Source organism: Pipistrellus kuhlii, unplaced genomic scaffold (genome assembly GCF_014108245.1).
Source record: "Pipistrellus kuhlii isolate mPipKuh1 unplaced genomic scaffold, mPipKuh1.p scaffold_m20_p_6, whole genome shotgun sequence".
In the NCBI taxonomy this organism is placed as follows: domain Eukaryota; kingdom Metazoa; phylum Chordata; class Mammalia; order Chiroptera; family Vespertilionidae; genus Pipistrellus; species Pipistrellus kuhlii.
The window spans coordinates 79915128-79938594 of record NW_023425562.1 but is presented as its reverse complement, the minus strand read 5'-3'; the positions used below and the strand labels follow the sequence as shown (position 1 = coordinate 79938594).

The window sequence follows — 23467 nt, the reverse complement described above, 5'->3', positions numbered from 1 at the left end:
TACCTTTGTCTAGGTGTCAGCAGGGGAGGGGCTAGATATGTAAATCCAGTAATGCTAGAGCCTACTTAAGAATGCAAATAAGCTCCTTTGATCCTAAGTTTTTGGTGTTATTTCCTGGATTTTTGGGATATAAAATAAACCTGCTGCGTGGCTCGGGTGCTTGCTGCCTCTCCATCAGAGAGAATGGCGCCCACCTAGCTCCCAGCCCTATGAATCTATTTCTGCCTCTGGTCTGTCTCTCTCTTTAATTTCTTAATCCCCAGCTCCTCCACTCAGCAACCGGACTGTTCCTTTTCCATGATGGAGATAGATGCGGAAAAGAGAGAAACACCCCACACAAACCACTCCAGGTGGGCATCACTGGCTTTTTAAATGGTCTCTATTTTAATCTAACATCTGCCCCATGTTGAGCAGAAGCTGGTTTGGCTCAGTGGATGGAGCGTCGGCCTGCGGACTGAAAGGTCCCAGGTTCGATTCCTGTCAGGGGCATGTGCCTTGGTTGCAGGCACATCCCCAGTGGGGGGTATGAAGGAGGCAGCTGGTCCATGTTTCTCTCTTATCGATGTTTCTAGCTCTCTATCCCTCTCCCTTCCTCTCTGTGAAATATCAATAAAATATATTTTAAAAAAAATAAAATCTGCCCCATATTGAATTCACAGGCTAAAGCCAAAGCATTTTTAGCTTATCTGAGTTTCTTCAGTGTCCAGTGAAAATAACTCAGTCTCATTTGATTGAAAACAGTAAGAACCCAGAATTAATCTCAGCTCCTTCTGTTCTCCCCTATCCTGTAAGTTGCAGTCAAGTGTTCAGGGACCACTTTTCAAAGATGAGTAACATTGACAAGAGGGAGCAGACAGGCAGCTTTCATTAGAGCCCTAACTCCTACGCTCACGTGGGACAGATGCCGAAGATGTTGCTCAAGCAGTGGGAATGAACTTTTTTTTGGGTAAACATATTTTTATTAATTATTAGAGAGAGAGGACGGGGGATGGGGAGAGTGAAAAACACCTTCAAATGGCTGCCAACCAGGGACCGAACCCACAACCTGGATACATGCCCTAACCAGGAATGGACCTGGTGACCTTTGGGTGCACGGGAGGACGTCCAGCTGAGCCACACCAGCCAGGGCGGACTTCACCTTCTGTAGCTGGGAAGGAAGGTGGAAGGAAGGGAATGGCCCTGGTCCTCAGCTGCTCCTCTAGCCCCACACGGCGCATCTGTGAACCGTCAGGGCGGCCTACAGAAGGGGCCATAAGCTAATTTAACAGCCGCATTAAGCAAGTGTACTTCCCATTGGCCATATTAGCATGCCAAAACATCCATATTTTAATAGGTATAATAAAGAACATTCATAGCAAGTAACTGACAAAGCCCTAGTTAGTATGAATCAACTCTCCATTTTCTTAATCCAGTTAGACATATGTAACTGCTAATTGGTAGAAGGCAATCAATGCATCATGAGCTGAAATGAATAAGACTTTTGGGGTAAGAAAATCAAGTAAGTGGTTCTGGAAACCATCATCTGCCCCTCTCTCTCTCTCTCTCTCTCTCTCTCTCTCTCTCTCTCTCTCTTTCTCTTCTCTCTCTCACACACACACCCTTAATTCAATCATTTTTTAAACCCATAATTAAAGTTGTCCTTTATAATGTAATCAATTACAAAGGTAATCAGTTCCATCATTTGCACAAATAATAGCTAATATAAAGACAGTAACAATGGAAATGAGATTAACATCCCAAATTTCCCAAACCTTGTCCTACAGGCCCTGGCCCCATGGCCAGGAGTCTCACCACCTCAACCCTAGGGGAAGCGAGAAAGGCACAAAAACCAAAACCTTAATGGCGACGGCCAGGGCTACTGGTCTCACATTTATTTTTTTCAGGTTTAACCAAAGAGGGGGGAAATATCTCAGATTTGAGATTTTTCTTCAGAACAGTTTTATTGGTTTGCATATGGCGTGCCTACCCTCGACTTTGCTGTCCTTCTCTGACACACACATCCATTCACTCCCACTCTTCTTCGCCCCATATCTCATAGATGGTCACATTGCTATGTGGGCCTATGGGCCTCTCAAAGTTCTGCGCCTTGTGTTCACTGGCAGTTACCATGGCGACTTTCAGATTCCGCACCTTGGACATGAGCTGCACGAGGTCCATCTCGAGTTGGTTTAAGGTGTGGAGAGCGTAGTTTTTGCTGGGGCACGCACCCTGGTTCTTCTTCGGTGCAGCACGAACCGGAGAGCCCCGAGGGCTGGGAAGGATCCTTTCCTGCCAACGAAGAGGTGCGGGTGAATAACACCCTGGGCTTTGGGCACTTGGACACAGGTCCAGGGGAGGTGGGCTCACCTAAGAGGAGACGGTTCTAGCGTTGCTCGAGTCCAGGGGCTGGCAAACAGTATTGCCCAAGGGCCAACCTGTTATTGTAAACGAAGTTGTACTGGAACACAGCCCTGCTTGGTCACACACATACTGTCTAGGGCTGCTTTCAGACTAAAGCGGCCGAGTGGAGTCACTCAGTGCAACTGAAAACACCTAGTGTCTGGGCCTCCACAGAGAGGCTGGCCAGCCCCCGCTGGTTGGTTTGGACACAGCCCGGGGAGGCATGGGGTTCGTCTGGTAGAGAATAAGCTGCCATTTTCCATCTCTTTCCCCACCGTGGAGACAACTGCAGCTGTAGGCAGGGGCTGCCACCTTTTCACACCTCTATCCCTTTAGGAAGGTCTCTACCTTTACTGGCGACAATGCTATCAATTGCATTTGACACAGCAACTTGTAATAAATCAAACGCTAGGGAAATTAAATCTCGGGTAGCAAATCTGGCTCTGTGAATAATTTCCACTCAAACATGCCAGGTTCTTGAATCTATCCTCATGGAACAAACTCATTGAACAGGCTGAATATCAAGCAAAGGTTTCCTTCACCCAGTAAACAGAAGGTGGTCTCCAGTGTGGCCCCAGCCTCGGTGGGTCTGGGGCTCCATCAGGAAAGGACTGGCCAGGGTCTCCCGGGACCGAGGTGGCTACTTTGCATTAAAATCCCTTCTACTCAACCGTCCTGCCTGTACCACCTCCATGTCTTGGAGTCTGAGATTTCTGAGGTGGCAGCAACATGGGATAAAGAATGGAGCCGTCCTTACCTTACTCTTCTCAATCTCTCTTCGATACTTGAGAATTACATACAGCAGAATAATAAAAAAGAACCAGAGCCACTTGCTGACGAGCCAGCTTGGGGCGTGGACTGGTAGGTTCTGCCTAATCCGGAAGTGCCCTCCGCAAGGCACCTTCCCGGGGGGCTCTTTGACATTCTCCCTCAGAGAAGAAAACATAAAGGCGTAGCCGCAAGACAGGCACATGGGCAGGAACAAGGTCCATCTCAGGGTCCGCATGGTGAGCAGAGGGGGGGAGGAGGCTGCTCATGGTGCCCTCGCACCCGGACTCTGAGTGCTGGGCTGAGATGGTTGATGTCACAGAGGCCCCAGCCAGGAGCGGCTCGGGCCATTGTGATGGCGGCAGGGAGGCCAGTGAGGCCAGGGTCCGTCGGAGGACGTAGGGAGCGGGTGGCATTCCCAGCAGGCAATCAACAAGAGAGGGTGGATGGTGGTTGCCATGCCCTTGCCAGCCTTTCTGACGCCCTGGTGCTGAGCTGGCTGAGGCCAGCTTTTGTTTGTGATTCATTTAAGTCCAGATGCTGTGTCAAATGCGTGGCATGTGACCCTGTGGAGCTGAGCCCAGTGAGAAAGACATTAAACCAGAGGCGCCCTGGCCAGGGGCTCAGTGGTTGGAGTGTCGTCCTACACACCAAAGGTTGAGGGTCAGGGCACATGCTTAGGTTGTGGGTTCGATGCCTGGTCAGGGTGCGTACGGGAGGCAACGGATGGATGTTTCTGTCACACATTGATGTTTCTTTCCTTTTCCAATCAATAAAAACATATCCTTAGGTGAGGACTAAAAACAAAAATTAAACCAAAGGCTGTACATTAGGAGCCATTGGCTTACATTGTTTCTAAAGATAATATTTGCAGGATTTAATGTTGGGGGGTTGGGGGTTCTTTTTAGAACCTAGATTTCTGGCTCCGTTTGAAAACGTGTGAGATCTGGAAACACTGGTCCCAGGAGGAATGCCCTCTCCAGCCCTGCCATCCCCACACCTCACTCACTGCTTTCACCAGGTGCAGGCCCGGGGGTAGCTAAGGATGTACGGTAACTTATTAAATGGTGATTAGAGCAGGGAGTGTTCAGCAGGTGTCAGGTGACACAGGAAGGCTTTCCTGAAAAGGGCATTTGGGTGGAGTCTGAAGGATCATCAGGAGGGAACTGGCACCTAGACAGGAGGTGAGCGCAGTCTGAAGGCAGCAGGCGGAGGCCAGGAGTATAGCGAAGTCTCACTGGCCAGTGAATGACACACAATGGAAGAGCCGTGAATGGATCACAAGGCTTGTCCCAGTCCCCTGGATCATCTGACTCACTTATTCCCCAGGAACCAACGTTCTGCTGAAGGTGATCAAGGGTCCACCGGGAGCTTCAAGCTGTGCTGAGCTCTGGGCAGCGACCAAGGTTCTGTAAGACCGCCTGGAACCAAAGGGGCCGGGGAGCCGGGCTGTGCCGCACAGATGCTCCCCAGGGCAGCGTGCTGCCCACAGAGGGGGCTCTCCCGCAGGAGACACCTGGCAGCTGGGAGGCCGCTGGCCTGGTCTCTGGCTGCGGCTGGAGGGTGCCCGTGATCTTCAGGGGCTCACCCTTGCCAGCTTGTCTGTCCCTAGTCCCTCCTCACACGGCTCCAGTGGGAGGGTGTTTCCGTGCTCTGGGACACACCTGGGGAGTATTCTGAGGTGCCCCCAGGTGTGTGTACCCCACGTTATCCACCCCTGATGGAGCTCTCACATTTGGTGGTTGGGGGGACCGCACTAAGCCTTGATTTAGAGATGACCCAAACCACAGAAATGCTCAGGAAGTTTTGTCCCACGCGAGTTTTATTACTTGGAAATGTTTATGTAGAGCATTTAGAGACAGGAATTGACGCAACACCGTGGAGTTAGTCCTGATGCTTACCTTTCTTATAAAACGTAGTGGGAGGCAGAACAGAAATACAGGCCAACAAGAGGAAAGGCAGACTTTGTCTACTTTTGTATCAAATGCCAGGTGCCCAACTTGATCTCTTCTATCTTCCAAGAAGTGATAAACTGTGGGGAGCAGCTCTAGGGTCAAGCCTGGGGCTGACCTGTGGCAGGGCCACAAAGAGGTCCCAGCCTGGAGGGCAGAGCTCTCCTGCATCATTAAGCCTGACCCTGCAGCCTCCCTGATTCCTTCCTAAGCACTAATGGGCTGTGGGAGGTACAGCAAGTGTTGCCAAAATAAGAACATCTATGTACCCGTTAATCCACCCTTGTTTTAAAAGACTATAAAACAAAGCATGGGCTTGCGGGCTGGGTCTTCTGTGTCCTCACCCAGGTACAGGAGATCCACCGAGCCCCAGCTGTATTCTCGCCCGTCTTTTCTTCAATCCTTCACTGCCCCCCCTCAGGTTCAGCCTTGGCCATTCTGGCCCAGCATAATAAACTAGGGATGCCCCTCCCCCAATATTCGGCCAGAGTCCTGGCCTCTCAGTGCTCCTGCAAACACCTGCAGGCAGAGTGTGGCCAAAGCTCCTCCCTTCTATGTAATTCACTGCTGGCAGCAAAACCGTGGGATTTTAGTAAAAATGAGCCACGCACACACCCACAAGGCATCTGGAATCTTTAATGGTTTCCAGCCTACGAAGCGCAGCAGGCACAGCATGGGGGCCAGGACGGAGCACTAAGCCGGGAGAGGGTAGAGCGGCCACTGTGTGCGAGTCACCTACGTGCCTCAGAGGCAGGAGTGGCCACCGGCACCGAGGTTGGGGACACTTTAATGACACGGTGCAGGCCCACTGCCCAGGCAGCACCCTCACGCCTGCCTCCAGGAGCTGGACGGAGCCTGCACGGGCGCGGGCGCAGCCTGGGCTCAGAAGCAGTAGGACGTGTGGGTGACCCAGTGGGCCGACTCCTCCTTGGAGCGCTTGGCGGAGCTGTGGGTCGTGAAGAGGGACTTGTAAGCCTCGGACTCCTCGCTCTGGGCGATGGACCTCTTCGTGGCGCCACAGGGAGGCTTCCCGGCTTTCCCAGAGGAGCTCCCGCTAGCTGCTGGGAGAAGGAAAAGCCAGACGCTTTACGGCTGGAACTAAAGATCATTCCAAACACCACATTCTCAAAGGGAGAATAGTAAGCCTGTTCCTCCCGGGAACCTTCCTCCTCCTCCTCCCTTTACCATCTGCCACCACCTCCTAGAGACAAAGCCACGATTAACTACTTGCCACGTGCCCACACGGACCCAGCTCCATGGCTGACATGTCAGGCTCTCCTCACGAGGGGTGGGATGGCCTGTCTTACAGTTGAATCAGAGGCAATAGGGGGCTGAGTGAGCTCCCCTGCCGGGGGCTGCTACATGGGGAGCAGGGATCGAAACCCATAACCACTGCGGCTGCTTCTTACAACATGAGGCCATACATTCTTGCACCTAACCAATCTGTGTTTTCCTTTTTGTGAAATAAATACGGTTTTGTTTTTTAGTTACAGGTAGCAGGTTTCAGGAGGAATGCACTGAATTCTGCACTGTATGTTGAATGACTTTCAGGACTTGGCTGAGAGGCAGGTGGGGAGGGTGGCTCTGAGCACCTTAGTGCACACAAACCCAGCCCCCACCCCACGCCGAGCCCAGCCCTCTACCCTGACTCTGGGATGTGCAGGCCCAGGTCTGGCAGCCCTGTGAGCCTGGACCGAGCGCACACTCCGCAGGCCAAGTGAGCGCCTGCGCTTGTGGCCAGGCCCGTCCATCCCGACAGCCTCCCGCTCTAGGGTCTGGTAAGTGTTTCTAGTCCCCAAGAGAGCTCAGTGCACGACCCAGACAGGCCTTAGGATGAGCCTCAGTTTCTCAGTTCTGGCCAAGAATGCTGTGACGTGACCCAGGGCCCAGTCTTCAGAGCAGCCGCTGCGGGCTCCGTGGGACCCACCTGCGCTTCTGGGAGCCGGGCCCACTTTCTTCTCCCGGGGGTCAAGGCTGGAGGCCTCCGGCTTTCCCATGTTCATTCCCGACGGCCCCTCGGACGCTGTAAGAGAAGCAAAGTAAGAGAAGCGTGCCACCAGGGCACGAAGGCCGCCCTCAGCCCGCTGTGGTGAGCACCTACCTTCACCGGCAGCCGGGTGCGAGACAGCCTCTGCCGCCTTGGGCTTCTTTGTTTTCTGGAGGGAGAGGAAGGGGAGATGCACCACGTTCCCTCCATAGCGGCCTCCGCAGGCCGTCCTCCCTTCCCCCCAGCCTCACGCCAGGCCGTGGTGCCCTCACGGCGGGGCTCATTTGAAGACACCCCAGGCGCCCATTTTTCCAGACCCAGACCCCTGCGCATGTCTCCAGTCATGCACTTTGCCTCACTCAAGAACACACCGCAGAGATCTGCCTACGTTTACGTTCCAGAAATCACATTCGCAACACTTCTAAGGCAGATGCCGGCTTTCAGGGTAAGTCAGAGTGAGTGGTGACTGCTGTCCACAAAGAGCAGCTAACCGAACAGGACCCAGCTGGACAAGCACCCACAGGGTGTCTCAGGCGCTCACACCGCCTTCCTGTTTGCTCTCAGCCCATGAGGGCTGAGGCTGTGCTGAAGGACACCGGGCCGGTCCTCCTCGCCCCGGGATTACTGCCATTAAGATTTTCAGGCACTAAGATTCTGTTGCTCCTAATTTTTAAAATGAAATGAACCATTCTAAAGCCACATGGCTGTGATAGAACCGATCCAATCATAGAAGGAGAAACAGGACCTTGTTCAGACAATTTCCTTTAAAAATGCCATTTCCCTAAGTAGCCAAAAGATGGTGCTACAGACACGCAGACTAAGCATCACAGAAGGTTCTCCTCATTAGGCAACTCTCTTGGGCAGGAGCCTGAACTTATAATACACATGTGGCATGTGATCTGTAACACTGTATAAGACGTGAACACCTTGGCTCACTTCAAGGCAGCATTAACCAGAGGATAACAGCGAGGCCTTCCAGAGAGAGGCAGCTGCTGAGCTCTGAGCTGGCTCACAGCAGACTTAGGTAATGGGAGCAGTTGCTAGGTGTCTCCTGCTGCGAGTGCCCAGCAGCAGTAACCGAGAGGCGTTCCCAGAGTGCCATGGGCACCTTTCGGAGAGGGCACCTGTGTCCCCGGGAGGCCTGGGACAGACGGTGACAACTCACTGAAGTGTCCGCCACCACTCTGGCATCTCGGGGCTCGGGCGCCCTCTGGAGCACCGGGGCGAGGAAGGCGAGGGCAGCTCCCGGTGCTCCAGGCGCTGGTGGAGGGGCTGGCCATGGGGCCGGGGTGGGCACAGGCTCCCGAGGGCCCAGCTGGCTCCTGGACACTCAGATCTGAGCAGTGGGCTCTTCGGATGTGCTGGGTGGCGGCGACTGTCCTTGATTTCACTAGTTATGAGCGCTGGTTCCCGGACCCCACGGGGCCGAAAATCCAAGGACACTCAAGTCCTTTACACAAATTCATTTATAGAAAGAGCATTTACGTGTGACCTACATGAGCAGAGGCTACGGCAGGGGTGCCTACACATCACTTCACTCCTGTGGATCCAGCACAGTGCTCCGTGTGCAGCCAATTAAAGCTTTGCTTTTTGGCACTTTCTGGGATCATCTCTGCATCCCCCTCCCAGAATATTTCTGATTTCTGGTTGGTTGAATCCTGTAATGAAAACCCACCAATTCGGAGGGCTGACCACTCTCTTCTAAAAATCAGTGAGAGCAGCAATCCTGATGGCTCACTGCCACCCTCCCGAACGCTCACCCCTGACAGGCCCCACCTTCTCCCCCAACTCCCCCAACCCATCCCGCCCAAGACAGGCCCTGCTCTCACTCCACCCCACCCCACCCCAACCCGCCCCTGACAAGCCCCGTTGCCATCCCACCCCACACAGGCCCTGCTCCCACCCCACCCCGCCCTGCCCCAGACAGACCTCTCCCACCCCACCCTGCCCCAGACAGGCCCTCTCCCACCCCACCCCGCCCTAGACAGGCAGGCCCTGCTCCCACTCTGCCCCACCCCAGTCAGGACCTGCTCCCACCCGTCCCACCCCGCCCCAGACAGGCCCTCTCCCACCCTGCCCCAGACAGGTCCTGCTCCCACCCCACCCCACCCCAGACAGGCAGGCCCTGCTCCGGGCCTGTGCACTCACTGAAGACACTGAGCGAGGAATAGAAAAGTGCTGTGCCCACCCACAGTGATAGGGTTGGCAGAGCAGGCTGGACTGTCCAGCGCCCAGGCCCTGCCAGGTTGTAAAAAGGTCTCAGGTCCTGCCAACCCCCGCAGCCACTGCGAGGCAGAGGAGCAGGGGAGGGACACACAGGCTTACCTTCCCCACCCTCGCTCTCATCCTCTTCTCCTGCATCCTGCTCCTGAGAGTGTCCACGTCCGCCTTGCTGCCATTGAGCACGATGACGTCTTCCTCCTGGAAGGCGGCCCCGCACTGGAGAGAGCAAGACAGACGGACAGAGCCCATGACCAGGGCAGCCACCGCCGCTGCGGCCCGGGGAGATGCCCGCGGTCCTGCCCGCACTGGTGGCTCAGCCAGCCCCATGCCTGCCCTCGCTGGCGATCTCTGTGGTCTGTCTCTGACCATCACTCGGGGTCAGCTCCTCCTCTAGGGCGGGTCTGGTACATTCTCATGGCTGAAAACACTGTCCTTTGACCACAATCCTGAGGTCGGTGCCACAGAGAAGGCATAAGAACAATGACAGCACTAGCCAGTTGCTCAGTGGATAGAGCATCGGCCTGCAGACTGAAGGGTCCCAGGTTTGATTCCGGTTGTGGGCACATGCCCGGGTTGCAGGCTCGATCCCCAGTGAGGAGGGGAGGGCAGGAGGCAGTCGATCAATGATTCTCATCACTGATGTTTCTATCTCTCTCCCCCTCTCCCTTCCTCTCTGAAATTAATAAAAGTATAAAAAAAAATAACAATGACAGGGGCCCAATACTGCATCCAGTCAGGACTGCCTGTAAGGAAGGGAGCCTTTCCTCGCCATCACGCAGGGAAGCCTGCAGGAGGGACAGACTGTCCTGTGGAAGGAGGCCTGGGGATGCCCACACTGAGGGAGGCGGGGCAGAGCCTTCTGCTGGGGGTGTCCTCCGTGGAGAGGGAATGAGAGGGACCTGCAGGAACAGAGTCAGGCGTGCTAAGGCCCTGAGGGCTGGGCTGGGCGTCAGGAGGCCTCCTGAGAACAAGAGTTAGGTGCCCTTTGGTTCCGTCAGCCCGCACTCTCCCTCCCTGGCCGCTCGGCTTCCTGTGGCTTCTTCCCTGCACCCCGTGCTGCCCCGTTCCGGGCTGAGGAGCGAGGACAGTGATGAGCTGGGAACCAATGCCTTCCAAGTATTCCACGCTTGAATGGAGAGTTACTACGCACACAATGCCATTTTGAGGACTACCCTGGACATCACTTCTGCTACCGGAGAGACTCCAGCGCTGCAAAAAGTAACGGAGTGCACCCCACCCCAACGGTAACGGTGATTACTGCTGCTGAGTCTACAGCTCCGCTCGGACCCGTCTTCAGGGGACTGGGTGCCTAGTCTTCGAATTGTTGTTCATGCTTAGAAGCCAGGTAACTGTCCTGTGTGTGGCCACAGAGGCTGCTGTATGGAGGTAAGGGATTATCTACATGCAGGGGTGTAAGGAGTGGCAGTACCCCCAAAGCCTGGTGTGCTCTCCCTCACACACACTACTTTGGAAACCACCTGTGATTTCAGGGACACGGATGTAGACTGGAGTCTGGTGGACAGAGACCCTATCTGCTCTGTAACATGAGAACTGCCACTCTCTCCAGCCTTTAAAGTACATAAATATTCCAAATAGAACTTCCTGTGGAGCAAAACAGTAGTGCCAACACCAAGAGGAGTGTACTTTTCTATGAGCTACGCATTCCCACCTGGAGAATAACACTTAATTTTCTTGGAAATGAATCCAGGAACAGAGTCACAGGTTTAACACACTTTTACTATGGCTATAAAGCTGACTTCACAAGACAGACACAAACACCTCCACCACCACCACCACCACCACCACCAGGCGTCAGGGCTAGGGGAGGTTTGCAGACCGAGTGCTGCCACCGCATTTACAAGGGAAACCGCCGGCCCTGCAGAGCGGCCTCCGCGGGAACTTCCCCCGCCAGCCGCCGGTGCCACAGCAGCGAACCCGAGGCCTCAGCCCGAGGCCGGCCCGACCCGCCTGAAAGCTGGCGGAGGCAATGACAACAGAGCTGCTATTCTATCGTGAACCTTTTTCTAAATGTCAACGTGACCCTGAGCCGGACTGTGGACACAGCACTAACAGAACTGAGGGGAGGGGGCAGGCCAGCACCCCACCGCCACGTGCTTGTCTCTATCAGGGAGCAAAACACAGCCCACAGGAGTGCGCTACTCACGAGCCATCACTGAAACCACTGAAAACACCCAGTTCCCTGGCTCTGGGGTTACATGGTGGGAGTGTCAGTGAAGTGGGGCTAACACTTGTGTGGTGGGACCGGATGTTTTACATTGGCCCCAGCTTAGAAGAAACCCAAGACAACAAACCAAAAATCCTCTGAGCCTCTCTCCACACGGAAGCTACCGTACAGGACAAACGTGACAAGTGACAGCACGTGGCGAGGTGTGAGCACGGCCTGTCTGGGCGGGGTGCAGCTTCTCAGAGCTATTTACGAACCTCAAAATATTTACTTATTCACACTGGGGAAAAGCCCCAAAGAAGCATAAGGCTGCTGTGCACACCCTGGTGAGCTGTTCTGAAAATATTTTCATTTCACTGAAGAGCAAGAAGGTGGCTCCCCCTGGCTTTATAAAGTTTGATCTCAGGGTCTGAAGTTAGCTGAGCGCCCTGTGCCCAAACCACCTGCTGCCTTTGTTCCCTCTCCAGGGCAAGCACATCAAATGGAGCCTTAGAAAATCCTAAATGCAAATATTTGGAAGGTTCTCCATGCACTTAACAAACTAGTGAATCCTGCTAGTGCTGGGCATGGTGCGAGGGGCTCCTTAAGAATAAAAATTAGTTACTAAATGTTTTGGTGGCAGTATGAGAGCTGAGAGAGGCTCTCTGGGAGGCCTAGGGAAGCAGCCCCTGCCCCCTCACGGCAAGTGGTCTTCTTTTCTCTCTGTGGAAAGCTGGCTAGCTCCAATGGGCCCTGGCTTCCACTTGAACAGCTAAGCTCTTCAGTCCAGACCGGTGCTCAGAAAGGGAGCTCAAATTCTCCAAAAAAAGTGACCCGCTTATATGCACAAGTGGCACAGAAAGTAAGGGCTGTTGGCATCAAAAATAAAGTAATGATTTGGAATTATTATAGTGGCAACATGAATATTTCAAAAATGTTTGCAAAAAACCTCCAAAATTAGTTATTCTAAGTCTTAAAACCACCATTCCCAAGCGTGAACAGTTCAGAAAGTTCTGGCCATCACCAGCTTCGTGTGCAAACTGATGGCGGCAGTGAGAGTCGGCCTGACTGGTAGGGACGAGGTGATGAGCCCTTCCGGAGCCTGGCTTTGGGCCTGCAGGCCAGCCGCACAGCGACTCTCAATAGACACTATGGTTCACACTTCACAGATGAGCAACCAGCTCAGAAATGAGGCCGCTCCCAGTCACAGGAAGTGAGAGCTGTGTGCTGAGTGCCACTCTCCTGGGTGAGCCTGCAGCCTAGCTCTGTGTGCAGTGATAGCTCTCCATCATTATTAGCAGCAAAGAGTTCGTTAATTTTAATTACCAAAACAGCATGACACAACTGTGAAAACATCCTATCTGTGTGTCTTCCCTCCCAGTGTATACCCACACCTACAAATGAGTTACCCAGTTACAGCCAATGAGCTGCTGCTTCTCTCTTCACTGGGTCCTGTCCTCACACTGCTCGCCTTCACACCCATGCTCCCAGCTGGGAGATGCACTTGCAATGGGTCCTCACACTGCTCACTTTCACACTCAGGCTCCCAGCTGGGAGATGCACTTGCACTGGGTCCTGTTCTTACACTGCTCACCTTCACACTCACGCTCCCAGCTGGAAGATGCACTTGCACTGGGCACTGTCCTCACACTGCTCACCTTCACACTCAGGCTCCCAGCTGGGAGATGCACTTGCACTGGGTCCTGTTCTCACACTGCTCACCTTCACACTCACGCTCCCAGCTGGGAGATGCACTTGCACTGGGCACTGTCCTCACACTGCTCACCTTCACACCCAGTTGACTCACATCTCTGGCCTGTCGCCCTGTCTCACTGCGTGACCACACCTTGTGCCCCATCTCCTTGGACTGCCTGGGCTCCTCCCCAGTGGGGCTGCTCCTCCTTTTCCTCTTCTTCAAAACACCCTCCAACTCTCCTACTCCATCCCCTCCCCCACCACCTACCACCATCATTTGCAAGAGCATTTCACAAATTTCAGGCATTTCCCTGCCACATTACTGTCAGTATTTTAGCATTTTTCTTTAAATCTACCCATTGTTTCTATTTAAATTTACTTTAAAAGTTAATTTTATATTCCTGTTATAAATTAAGGAACAGCATCCCTTACAATAAATATAAAATAAGTATAAAAATGCAGAGACCACAAAACAGTCCCACTGGAGCCTGCCTGCCACAGCTCTGAGCATAGGTCCTCTCTCTGAGGAGCTCGAGGGTCACACGGGGGCAAACAGAGACATTCTCCTCCAGCCAGCAGACGCCTGAAGGAGCAACGACTTGGGAGCTATTTCTTCTGATGCTGTTTGCTGTCCTGTCTGGGACCGCCCCACACTGGCCCCCCTCCCACCACAGGCAGGTCCCGTCCCGTTCTCTGGGCAAGTCTGACTGAGGAGCAAACACCTCCTCCTCCTAAAGCCAATTCTCATCAGCTCTGTCCACAGAAAGTGCTCTGGCCCCTGACCTCCAATGGCATCTTTACCATCAGTTTGGTGCCTGGCTTCAAGCAACAAGGTAGAATAGGCCTTTCCAGGGAACATATGCTCCTGCAGGACTTGTCTCCAAGAGCACAGGGACTGCCACCACGGCCTTGTTCCCCTTGGACACCTGTTCACATTGTTAATCTAGGAGATGGAGTAAGTATATTTAGGAATTTACTTTCTGAACTTTTCTTGTAAAAGCTTAATGGGACAGATTCTAAATTATCCAATGGCTTTACTCATAATCACCCCACAATAACTTCTTTCTACCAATGACCTTTTGCTTGTCTTTATATTCCAAATAAATACAATAAAATCATCAGTGTGTCCTCCTCCACATCTGGCTTCTTTAAGAGAGGGATCATTTTAAGGTGAATAGCCATCTGGCCTACCTTAAAAGTGGCTGTGGCTTCCCACTGCTCCAGCGTGGCTGCCTGGGCCCTAGGTGGTGTGACCCCTGCCTGACCCTCCAATCTCGTCTACTTCTCCTCTCCTTCCCCATCCTACACCACTTTCTGTTCCTTAAACCAGCAAAGACCTCTGTCATTTCTGAGCTTTTGCTCCAACTTTGCTTGGCTGCCTCCTTTGCACCGATCCCTCTGACTAAGATTCCCGGGAAGGACCCTCCAGGCTGGCAGGGCAGAGGGAACAAAGCACAGGACAGGAGGGGCTCTCAGGCAGCGGCCCAGTGCGCTGAGCTGGCAGGCAGCAGGGACATGGAAGTACAGACCCAACTTCCAGCAGTAACAAGCTATGGGAGGGGTGTAAACAGAGAAACATTAAATAGATCCACGCTTCCGAAAAAAGTGGAGGATATGGAAATCACAGGGGGAGAGGACCCCATACCATCTGTTTCCTCAGCCACTAAGAAGAACAACTGACTCATGTCAACAACTCACTGTGTGACAGACTTCTGCTCTTATCTCCTTCAAGGCTCGTTCAGAAAACACGCAGCCACAGCACCGCAGGAAGCAAAACCTGGGAGAAAAATTCAGTATGGAGAATGACTTACATGATAATTTAAAAATATTACCCACATTATCAATGAACATGTGTTCAGTTTATACAAAGGCCAAGAACCACAAAGAAAAATGGTTCCATTTGATTATATTTATATATAAATATAATTTTATATTTATGATTTTATTTTTATATAAAAATATATAAATATAATTTTTATTCCTCTAAAAATACCACAACAGAAGGTTTTCCAGTTTCCATGGGGTTATAGCAGCTGCAGGCGGCCCTAACAAAAACCTGATTCATAACACTGTACTAAGTTCATTAAATTAATCCTATTTTTAAAAAAACTCATGGATACTAATTATTAGTAATTGAGGATTTTTTTTTTCTTTAAACAGAGGCTCAATTGTTTATTATAATACTAATTCATTTATATTTTTCTATATATTTAAATCTTTATTATACGAACTTTACTAAAGAGACAGACAACCAAATTTCTTGTGTGAAAGCCCTAGCAGGAGGGAAGAGCCAAACAGGGGAAGCCCAGTTACCTGGGAAGAGAGAGAGGAAGAGCAAAGGAAGGGAAAAACTGGGAGAAGCCACAACCGGAGCAACAGCTCCCGGTAATCCCCGCCCGAGACCCTGGAGCTGCCTTTGCTTCTTCGAAGTTCCTCTTTTGGGGTGAACCATGGCTTTCTTAAAAAGAAGTGGGGAGCTAGACACGAAAGGTTACACACTCTAGGTTTCTATATTTATACTAGAGGCCCGATGCACATGCTTTGTGTAAGAGTAGGTCTTCGCAGCCCCGGCTGGACGGTCGTTCTGCTGTTCGGCTGTTCGGCTTATTTGCATATTATGCTTTTATTATTATAGATGAAATATCCAGATCAGGTAAAACTATTGAGACAGAAGCTGATGTGTGCTTGCTAGGGGCTGAGGGGAGGGGATTAGGTACATGAGTCTGGTTCCCGAATAGTTCCTACTTGATCCAAATGGTGAACATTAGCTTTTGTTTCATTATTTTCCAGCTTTATTTAGGTGTAATTGAGAACTAGGAATTGGGCATATTTAAGGTGTACAACCTGACAATCAGATGCACGTCTACACTGCGCAATGATCAGCACAGTCAGGCTGAGTAACCACCACTATGTGCTGAAGTTTGAGTGAGGGAGGCTGCAATGACTTAAATCCAGACGACTTGAAGAAGAACAGAATCCTAGGCTATTCAATCTCAGAGTGCTGATGCTCTCTGGCATAGCTGGCCATACACAGCACATATGTCTGTTAGACGAATGTATACAAATGTGCCAGGAAGCCCCAGACGAAATGTGGTTGTTTACAGCTCAGTAAAAACTGTCACTTACTTAAGATGCTTTCTCCCCCTTTCCTGAATAAAAGTAGTAAAAATTACTACCTTTAAACATGTATTGTGTTGGATGGAAGATTCCATCTAGACTACCAGCTTTTGGAAATATTTCTAAATGGTGGGAAGAGTTTAGTTAGAGCTTTGGCTTAGAGACTCCCTATACAAAGACACCTACTAACTCATTCAACAGTTATATTTTTTAAGGGAGAAATACACAGGGCACTTACATTTTCATTATAAATCTCAACCTTAAAATTTCTGGTGCTTTAGCCAAAGGATCTTTGGCTACAAATTCAAATCAAATAATTATCAGCTGGGCCTTGAGCTGACCAACCAACCACATGTTCTGTAACACTGTACCCATTGTGTAATTTTTAGCAATGACAAGGAAATGGGAGGCTTGATAGGAAACATCTGCCCTTTGCTTTCTTTCCCTTAGGAAGAGATCAGATAATCCAACCCACGTTTCATAAGCATCACAAGCCCTAGATGGTTTGGCTCAGTGGATAGAGCATCGGCCTATGGTCTGAAGAGTCCCAGGTTCAATTCCTATTAAGGGCACATGCCTGGGTTGCGGGCTCACTACCCAGTAGGGGGCGTGCAGGAGACAGCTGATCAATGATTCTCATCATTGACATTTCTATCTCCCTCTCCCTTCCTCTCTGAAATCAATAAAAATATGTTTTCTAAAAAAAAGCATCAGGAGAGAAATGTTTAAAATCCCTCTTTACTGCAAGTTTTCCTTCTCTTGAGAACAGAAGGCCACAGACAACAGGGTGAGTGCACGAGGACGCCCCATTAGTGGACTTGGCTGACAGGGCACAAACCATCCAAACCGAAGAGCGCCTTACAGAAGTCTGTGATTACCAGGCTCCGGTCAAACCCTACAGCACCAGTGTTACCTAAGCAGACTGACCTGTGCCGGCCATTCATCTCCAAGCCCACGACCGGGCAGATGAAACGTGCGCGCTGGAGGTCATCGTGCTTGTCTCCTTTTGTGTTTCCTTTATCCCCTTCCCAGGCGGGATTGTCAGAAAGCCTCAGCTCTGTCACATGCTGTGAAAAATCATCCAGATTTTAAGAATTCATTTGATTAAGTGGATCACTCTTCCCTTAATAACCACCTAAATCAACAGAGAAATTGTTATTCTAGTCCCTTCCCATTCAAACCTCTTCTTCCTACCTCCTTTCCTGTGGCCATCAATTAACACGGCTATAAAATTAAATAATAAATTGTGACAGAAAAGATGATTTTTAAAATTCACCAACTAGCAAATAAGTTAGTTAATTTCTATTTCACAAACATTTTCTACTTAAGGAAAAGTAACTTCTGACATGCAAAATTACTCCACTAAGAGAAAGCTATAATAATTTCATCCAGAGAGGAAGACTCTTTTTCCCTGCTCATGAATCCTCACTGAGGCTATTCCGTACTTCTGATTACCCATGTTTATTCCAAAGCTGGGGAGACAGTAAAATCTGAGGCATGGTCTAATGAATCCACAGCGCACTATTAGCCAGAGAATACGATCATATTCCAAGACTCAGCCATTCAGGTTTTCAAAAAATTCAACTTTACAAGGAGTGACTTAGTCAAATTTTAGCCCTTGAGGCATTTTCCACATTTAACCGAACCACTGATTTCAACCCTCTGGAGCACCTCAGCAGGAAAGCCACCATCCAGTCAGCTTCCTAGTTTACAGCAGAGATGTGTCCCATCAAGTTCTCTGCGCTGGGTATTTGTGGACTATTGGTTGACAGTAATGATAACCTTGTATGTGTGCACTGCTTTGTTTAAATCATTTTGTCTTTACAGTTCAGACTTTTGGAAGAGAGCTTTTTTTTTTTGGTGGCATTAAAATGAAAAGCTCAAGCACATACATTGAATACTGGTTTAGGTATAGAACTTTATAAATTTCAATAAGAATCACATTTTTGAAATAATTATGTTATCATGGTCTCTTGATACTCTTCCCAAGGCAAAAGATGACAAAAATCAGCATGGTTATTTCTACATTACTATGATTAGCTACATTTCAAAATTACTAATTTGTCTGAAATAAACATATCCTGTATCCTGTAATCATCCCAAGAATTAAAAAGAAAAAAAAGCCTACTATAATAATAAACGTTTAAAAAGAAAGAAGAAATAAAAGAAAATACCCAAAATTTTAGATGAGGAATGAGGAGCTCTGGTCCTGGTTTAGCCTCACTAACTGGCCATGTGGTATTTATATTGAAGGCGAGACCAAGTGTTTGACAGCTTGATGGTCCTCAAATTCTTTGCTACTTTTCTAGTTTTTCTCACACTGACCAAATTTGAAAATTTTGTCCTCTTAACAAACTTCCTTTACTACAAACCTTGTTTTTCCACTATCATGAAAGAATTTTAACTGCCAATCAGTACTTCTAGTCAGCAAGAGAGAACCACAATGACTCAACAGTGGTCTACCTATAAAATTTCTAATTCTGCCCTAGCTCATTTGGCTCAATGGATAGAGCGTCAGCCTGCAGACTGAAAGGTCCCACGTTCGATTCTGGCCAAAGGCACATACATGCCTGGGTTGCGGGCAGCCAATCAATGATTCTCTCTCATCACTGATGTTTTTATCTCTCCCTCTCCCTTCCTCTCTGAAATCAATAAAATATACTTTTAAAAAAAGGAAGAAAAAAATTCTCTAATTCTATAATATAAAAGTGTTTTTCAAATAAAAAATTCAAGTAGCTGAGTTTTAACTACAGAAATAAGGCTTCCCAATGTTTATACAGCACATTGAGAGGTTTTTAAAAAGAATTTTGTTTTGTTTTTGTTTTTTTGTTAATCCTCACGTGAGGATATTTTCCCATTGATTTTTAGGAAGAGTCGGAGAGAGAGGGAAAGACAGAGAGAAACACTGATGGAAGAGAAACACAATGATTGGCTGCCTCCTGCATGCACCCCAACCAGGGCTCAGCTGGGGAGAAGCCTTCCACCAAGGTACGTACCCTTGACCGGAAGTGAACCCAGGATCCTTTGTTCCGTATGCTGATATTCTATCCACTGGGCCAATCCGGCTAGGGCACAGTGAGAGTTTTCAAAGCTCTCTCATGCATATTAAATCATAACAGATTTATAATGTAGAAAGTACAGGTGTGGGACCTTCCGGCTTAAGCTTAAGTGACCACCCAAAAATCACACCTTTATTAGCTGGCTGGGTGGGACTGAAATTCCAAATATTTGAGTTCAGTCTATAACATACATAAATTCTATAAGATAAACCTTAACCACTGAAACTCTTGGAGCACTTCAGAATCACCTTTGTTACCTTAATGTTTTTAATGTGAGATGCTGCCTTCGCAAGAGCCTTTTCGGAAGATTTGTCCAGTAGAAACTCAATGACAGCATCTTTGTTATAAAGTCTGCAACAATAAAGATTAGTCAAAACATTCTGGCAACAATTAACCTTCATACAAAGGACAAAGACTAAATTGAGTAAAATCCAAAGTCATTTTACATATAACAGAAATGTCCAACCTTACTCAAAAAGTAAATTTAATCCTCTCTCAACTATTTCCAGAGCATACAAAGAAAGAAACTAGTTTAAAGTCAAGGGCTCAAATTGGCAGTCTGAGGGCTGAATGTGAACTCAACAAGGATTGCAAAAATTGGGAAATTTAATATAAAAGTACGTATTTTCAGCTTTTCCTGGATGAAAACATAAAATCAGAAGTTCTAGAACCACTAGGCTCACATTCTTGAACTGCAACGGGCTGGAACAGAGTAGCAGCTCCCCCTTTAGATGAGACATGAGCTCTCCAGGTTCCCCTAGTTCCCACCATTCCCTAATTCCCCACATGGCTCCTTCACACATTTATCGATATGTTTATAACTCAGCTCCTATTAATCTCCGTGTTTTCAATCCATGGATTAAGTAAACCAAAATGAACAGGTTTGTACAGAATTATGTTCACATAATAACCTAGGTTTCACAAATTTGCTTGTGATGATTCACATTTGATGAATCAAGAATTGCATTTACACATTAAAATTCTTTTAAAAATCATTTAATAAAAACTCAACACTATTAAGGAACCATACCTGCCAAGTTCACAGGCAACTATTGGTCGCCTTAATATTTCTTGACTTAGTGCACAATAGTTCCATAGGGCCACCAGTTCAGCATCTTTGTCAACCTACAAAAATAAAAATAAAAATCTTTTAAATTAATTTTCACCTCTGAAAGACCTGGTCTACCAATCAACACATAAAGGCTTATTCAGTAATATCAGACTATGATGATTTTTGGTTTTCACAAAGATAATGACACAAAAGTTGGGATTTAAAAAGTCACAGTAATCAATACTATGTGAAATGAAGTCCCCTGTAAGCATGACACCTATGAAAAAACAGTTTATCTCGAGTCATTAAATTGCCTATGTAAGCTATATATAAATATTAATATTTGTATCTTAACAGTAAGTTAGGGAAGCCATGCAGAAAAAGCAAACAGTCCAGTTTAATTTCTAACAATGGAAAAGGCTCCAAAGTTTTAGCAGAATGGAAGGATGGAACACTGAGAAGATGGGAATTATTATTTAAAAATTTAGAATAAAGATTATTTAATTCTGTATAAAATCACCAAGTGTTTTAACAGAAGTGTTTTTTTTTTTCCAAACTGTTCACTAGGAGGCATATCAAATCCTTAAGCACAGTATGAAAATGCAGATGTAAGACCATAACCTTCTAATGATAGCTTTACCTATATAATATCTCATGTCCCACTCCCCTCCCCCCACCCCTAAAAGCCAAACCTGGATAATGTAACATAGCAAAATGGCACATTTGGGAGAAAATAGAAATAGAAAAATAAAAACATTCCCTTAAAGCTGATTTTTTTCTTTTTTTGAAGCAACAACTGTGTCTGCTTGTGCTAATCGGTTTCTGTAACTTAATCTTTTAATCCTCATAAAAACCCTATCATTCAGTATTTTCACCTTTGTTCTTGAGGAAAGTGAGGCAACAAAAGGTCACAGCAAAAAGATGAAGGCACTAGGATAAGAGCAGGCTGGCTCCAGAGTCCATGCTATAATCACCACTCTCTATTATTTCAAATAAAAACAAACCAAACCCACATTCCTGCAATTGTTACTCTACCCATTCCCCAGATCCAAATCTACACGTTAGCAATTTAAATAGCTTTTATCAAAATTCACTCTGTAGTAGAGCCCAAGTCAAACAATGCCTGAGCCTTCTATTATCAAAAAGCAATGACTAGGCCTAACTTTGAAATCCTGAGCAAGTTAATGGGAATCTTGGTTTCATCACCTATGGGATGTGAAATCTTGGTCATGTTACTGACTCAATTTCCCTGTCAGTAGCATGGAAATGACATATAATTTGATCAATTACCTGTGAGAATTAGAAATTCATTATATTGATTTTAGTGTGCTAGGAACTGGGCTTCTTACAGAGCGGGAAAAGGGACAGACTGCCACCGGGGGCTTACTGTCCCGAGATCGACACCAACCAGCCATGAACGGGTGTGTGTGTGTGTGTGTGTTATAGTTTTAAGAGAAGGACCTGCTCTCACGGGGATAAGGGGTCGTTCCCTGAGAAATGATGTTAGTGCACACAAAGCTCGGTAAACAGCACCCATTTGTATCGCTGTTGCTACGGCAGACAGGCTTCAAATCCTGCCGCTGTCACTAGCGTGGCAACTTTCTCCTTTTCACTCAATTTCCATGCCCGCAAAGTGAGGATGATGATAGTACGTACCGATGTGAGAATTGGAAGAGACACCCCATATTAAGGGCACTTCCGGGTGAATGGCAATAGCAAGCACGCAATAAAGGTCCGTTATTAATACTGATTTAATTTTAAGTTCTCCCCAAGGGATAAATGAGCGCAGCTTCGTCTGCCCCACCCCCACCTCTCCTCGCTCCCTGGGGGCCCCGCCACCCCCAGTCTCCCCCGAGCCCACGTCACTGACCTTCTCAACCTTCTTGGGCCCCTTCACCAGTTCGTGCCTCTTGGGGATTGTACCCCCGTCGCAACCCATCGCAAGCCGGGTGTCAGAGTCAACAACACTCCCGAACAGAGCCAATTTCCGTAGTCTTAGGCAATTGTGGGAGTCACTTCCGGCGCGCCATTATGACGCAACACGCCCGCCTTGACGCAGCGGGGCGGGGCCGTTGCCAAGTCTCGGTTGCCATGGAGAGCGTCGCTAGGCGCTGGGCGTGGCCCCGCAGCGTGGGCTGCTGGGCCTGGAGCGCGAAGTGGGGTGCTCCGTGTTTCCCCCACTCCCGCCGGCCCGCCCCTTCCTCTTTGTGGTGGGTGCTGGTTTTCTGCCGCTCCCTCGTGATCGCTCGCCCTCGCCCTCGCCCGGGGGCGCGGCGGACTGGAGCACCCTGCTCTTGGCTCCTGTCCCTCTCCAGCCTGTGTGTGCATCTGCGAGCGCCTGGCGGAACAGCTGCTTTTTATTACTGCAATTAGTGATGCATATGAATGCTATCTATTATTCAGTTTATTGAGGTGACCGGCGGGACGGTACCGATTTTTAGCAATTTATTCCGACTTTTTTAAAACGCCGCGGGACGCGGGACAAATTGTTAAAAATCGGGACTGTCTGGTCACCTTAGTTTACATGTATCTGTTTAAAAAAAAAAAAAAAAAAGGCATCTGTTGAGCACCAACTCTAACCTAAGCACTCATAGCAAATCCTGTGAAATTATGTTATAAGTGATTCTGGGGTTAAAGATCCTTTATCTAAAGTAGGGGTGTCGAACTCAATCAGAGAAGGGGCCAAAATCTAAAATCCAGCCTAAATCGCGGGCCGAATGGTTTACTGAACAGTCATAAACTGTCATTGTGATGGAAACGCAGCGGAGTGCAGTGATGACAGCGAGGTGCGGGCCACATTGCAAGGCCTGGCGGGACGGATTTGGCCCGCGGGCCTTGTGTTTGACACATGTGATCTAAAGCCTGGAACTTTCTGATAGTCTAATGCATATTGTATATATATGTGTGTGTGTGTGTGTGTGTGTGTAATTATACATATAAACACACACTTTGTGTACAGTTTGGACACATGATTTTTATTCACAGCCTCCTGAAGTCTGAAAAAAATACTTTTACTTATTAAAAGGAAGGTAGAGTTACAGATAAAATTATGAAAGGTACATTAATGTTTAA

The 23467-nt window shown here is 48.6% G+C and overlaps 2 protein-coding genes across 4 annotated transcripts; both read right to left on the bottom strand.

The window, feature by feature from the left end:
* Nucleotides 1–637: 637 nt before the first annotated feature.
* Nucleotides 638–5466, bottom strand: LOC118707929 (protein FAM209B-like). Its single transcript, XM_036418779.2, has 2 exons — nt 3137–5466; nt 638–2268 (listed from the first exon to the last, which is right to left on the bottom strand). Exons 1-2 carry the CDS (start codon nt 3383–3385, stop codon nt 2005–2007), a joined length of 513 nt encoding a protein of 170 aa, XP_036274672.1. The 5' UTR covers nt 3386–5466; the 3' UTR covers nt 638–2004.
* Nucleotides 5467–5719: 253 nt separating this feature from the next.
* RTF2 (replication termination factor 2) lies at nt 5720–22423 on the bottom strand. 3 transcript variants are annotated; one of them, XM_045574347.1, is made up of 9 exons: nt 22266–22423; nt 20375–20469; nt 19602–19695; nt 17213–17352; nt 14867–14945; nt 9412–9525; nt 7201–7255; nt 7027–7122; nt 5720–6160 (listed from the first exon to the last, which is right to left on the bottom strand). In XM_045574347.1, the coding sequence occupies exons 1-9, from the start codon at nt 22332–22334 to the stop codon at nt 5982–5984; spliced, it is 921 nt and encodes a 306-aa protein (XP_045430303.1). In that variant the 5' UTR covers nt 22335–22423; the 3' UTR covers nt 5720–5981. The 3 variants fall into 3 exon arrangements, with proteins under 3 accessions (XP_045430303.1, XP_036274671.1, XP_045430304.1); XM_036418778.2 differs by having other exon boundaries at nt 5720–6157; XM_045574348.1 differs by lacking the exon at nt 9412–9525.
* Nucleotides 22424–23467: the final 1044 nt, after the last annotated feature.

Coding starts and splice junctions, on each gene's coding strand:
- LOC118707929 (XM_036418779.2), bottom strand. CDS start 3,385: ATGCGGACCCTGAGATGGACCTTGTTCCTGCCCATGTGCCTGTCTTGC. Junction 2,269..3,136: donor GAGAGATTGAGAAGAGTAAG/GTAAGGACGGCT, acceptor CTTCGTTGGCAG/GAAAGGATCCTTCCCAGCCC.
- RTF2 (XM_045574347.1), bottom strand. CDS start 22,334: ATGGGTTGCGACGGGGGTACAATCCCCAAGAGGCACGAACTGGTGAAG. Junction 14,946..17,212: donor GAGATGAATGGCCGGCACAG/GTCAGTCTGCTT, acceptor TTTTTCTCCCAG/GTTTTGCTTCCTGCGGTGCT. Junction 6,161..7,026: donor CCCGGCTCCCAGAAGCGCAG/GTGGGTCCCACG, acceptor TCCTTCTCCCAG/CAGCTAGCGGGAGCTCCTCT.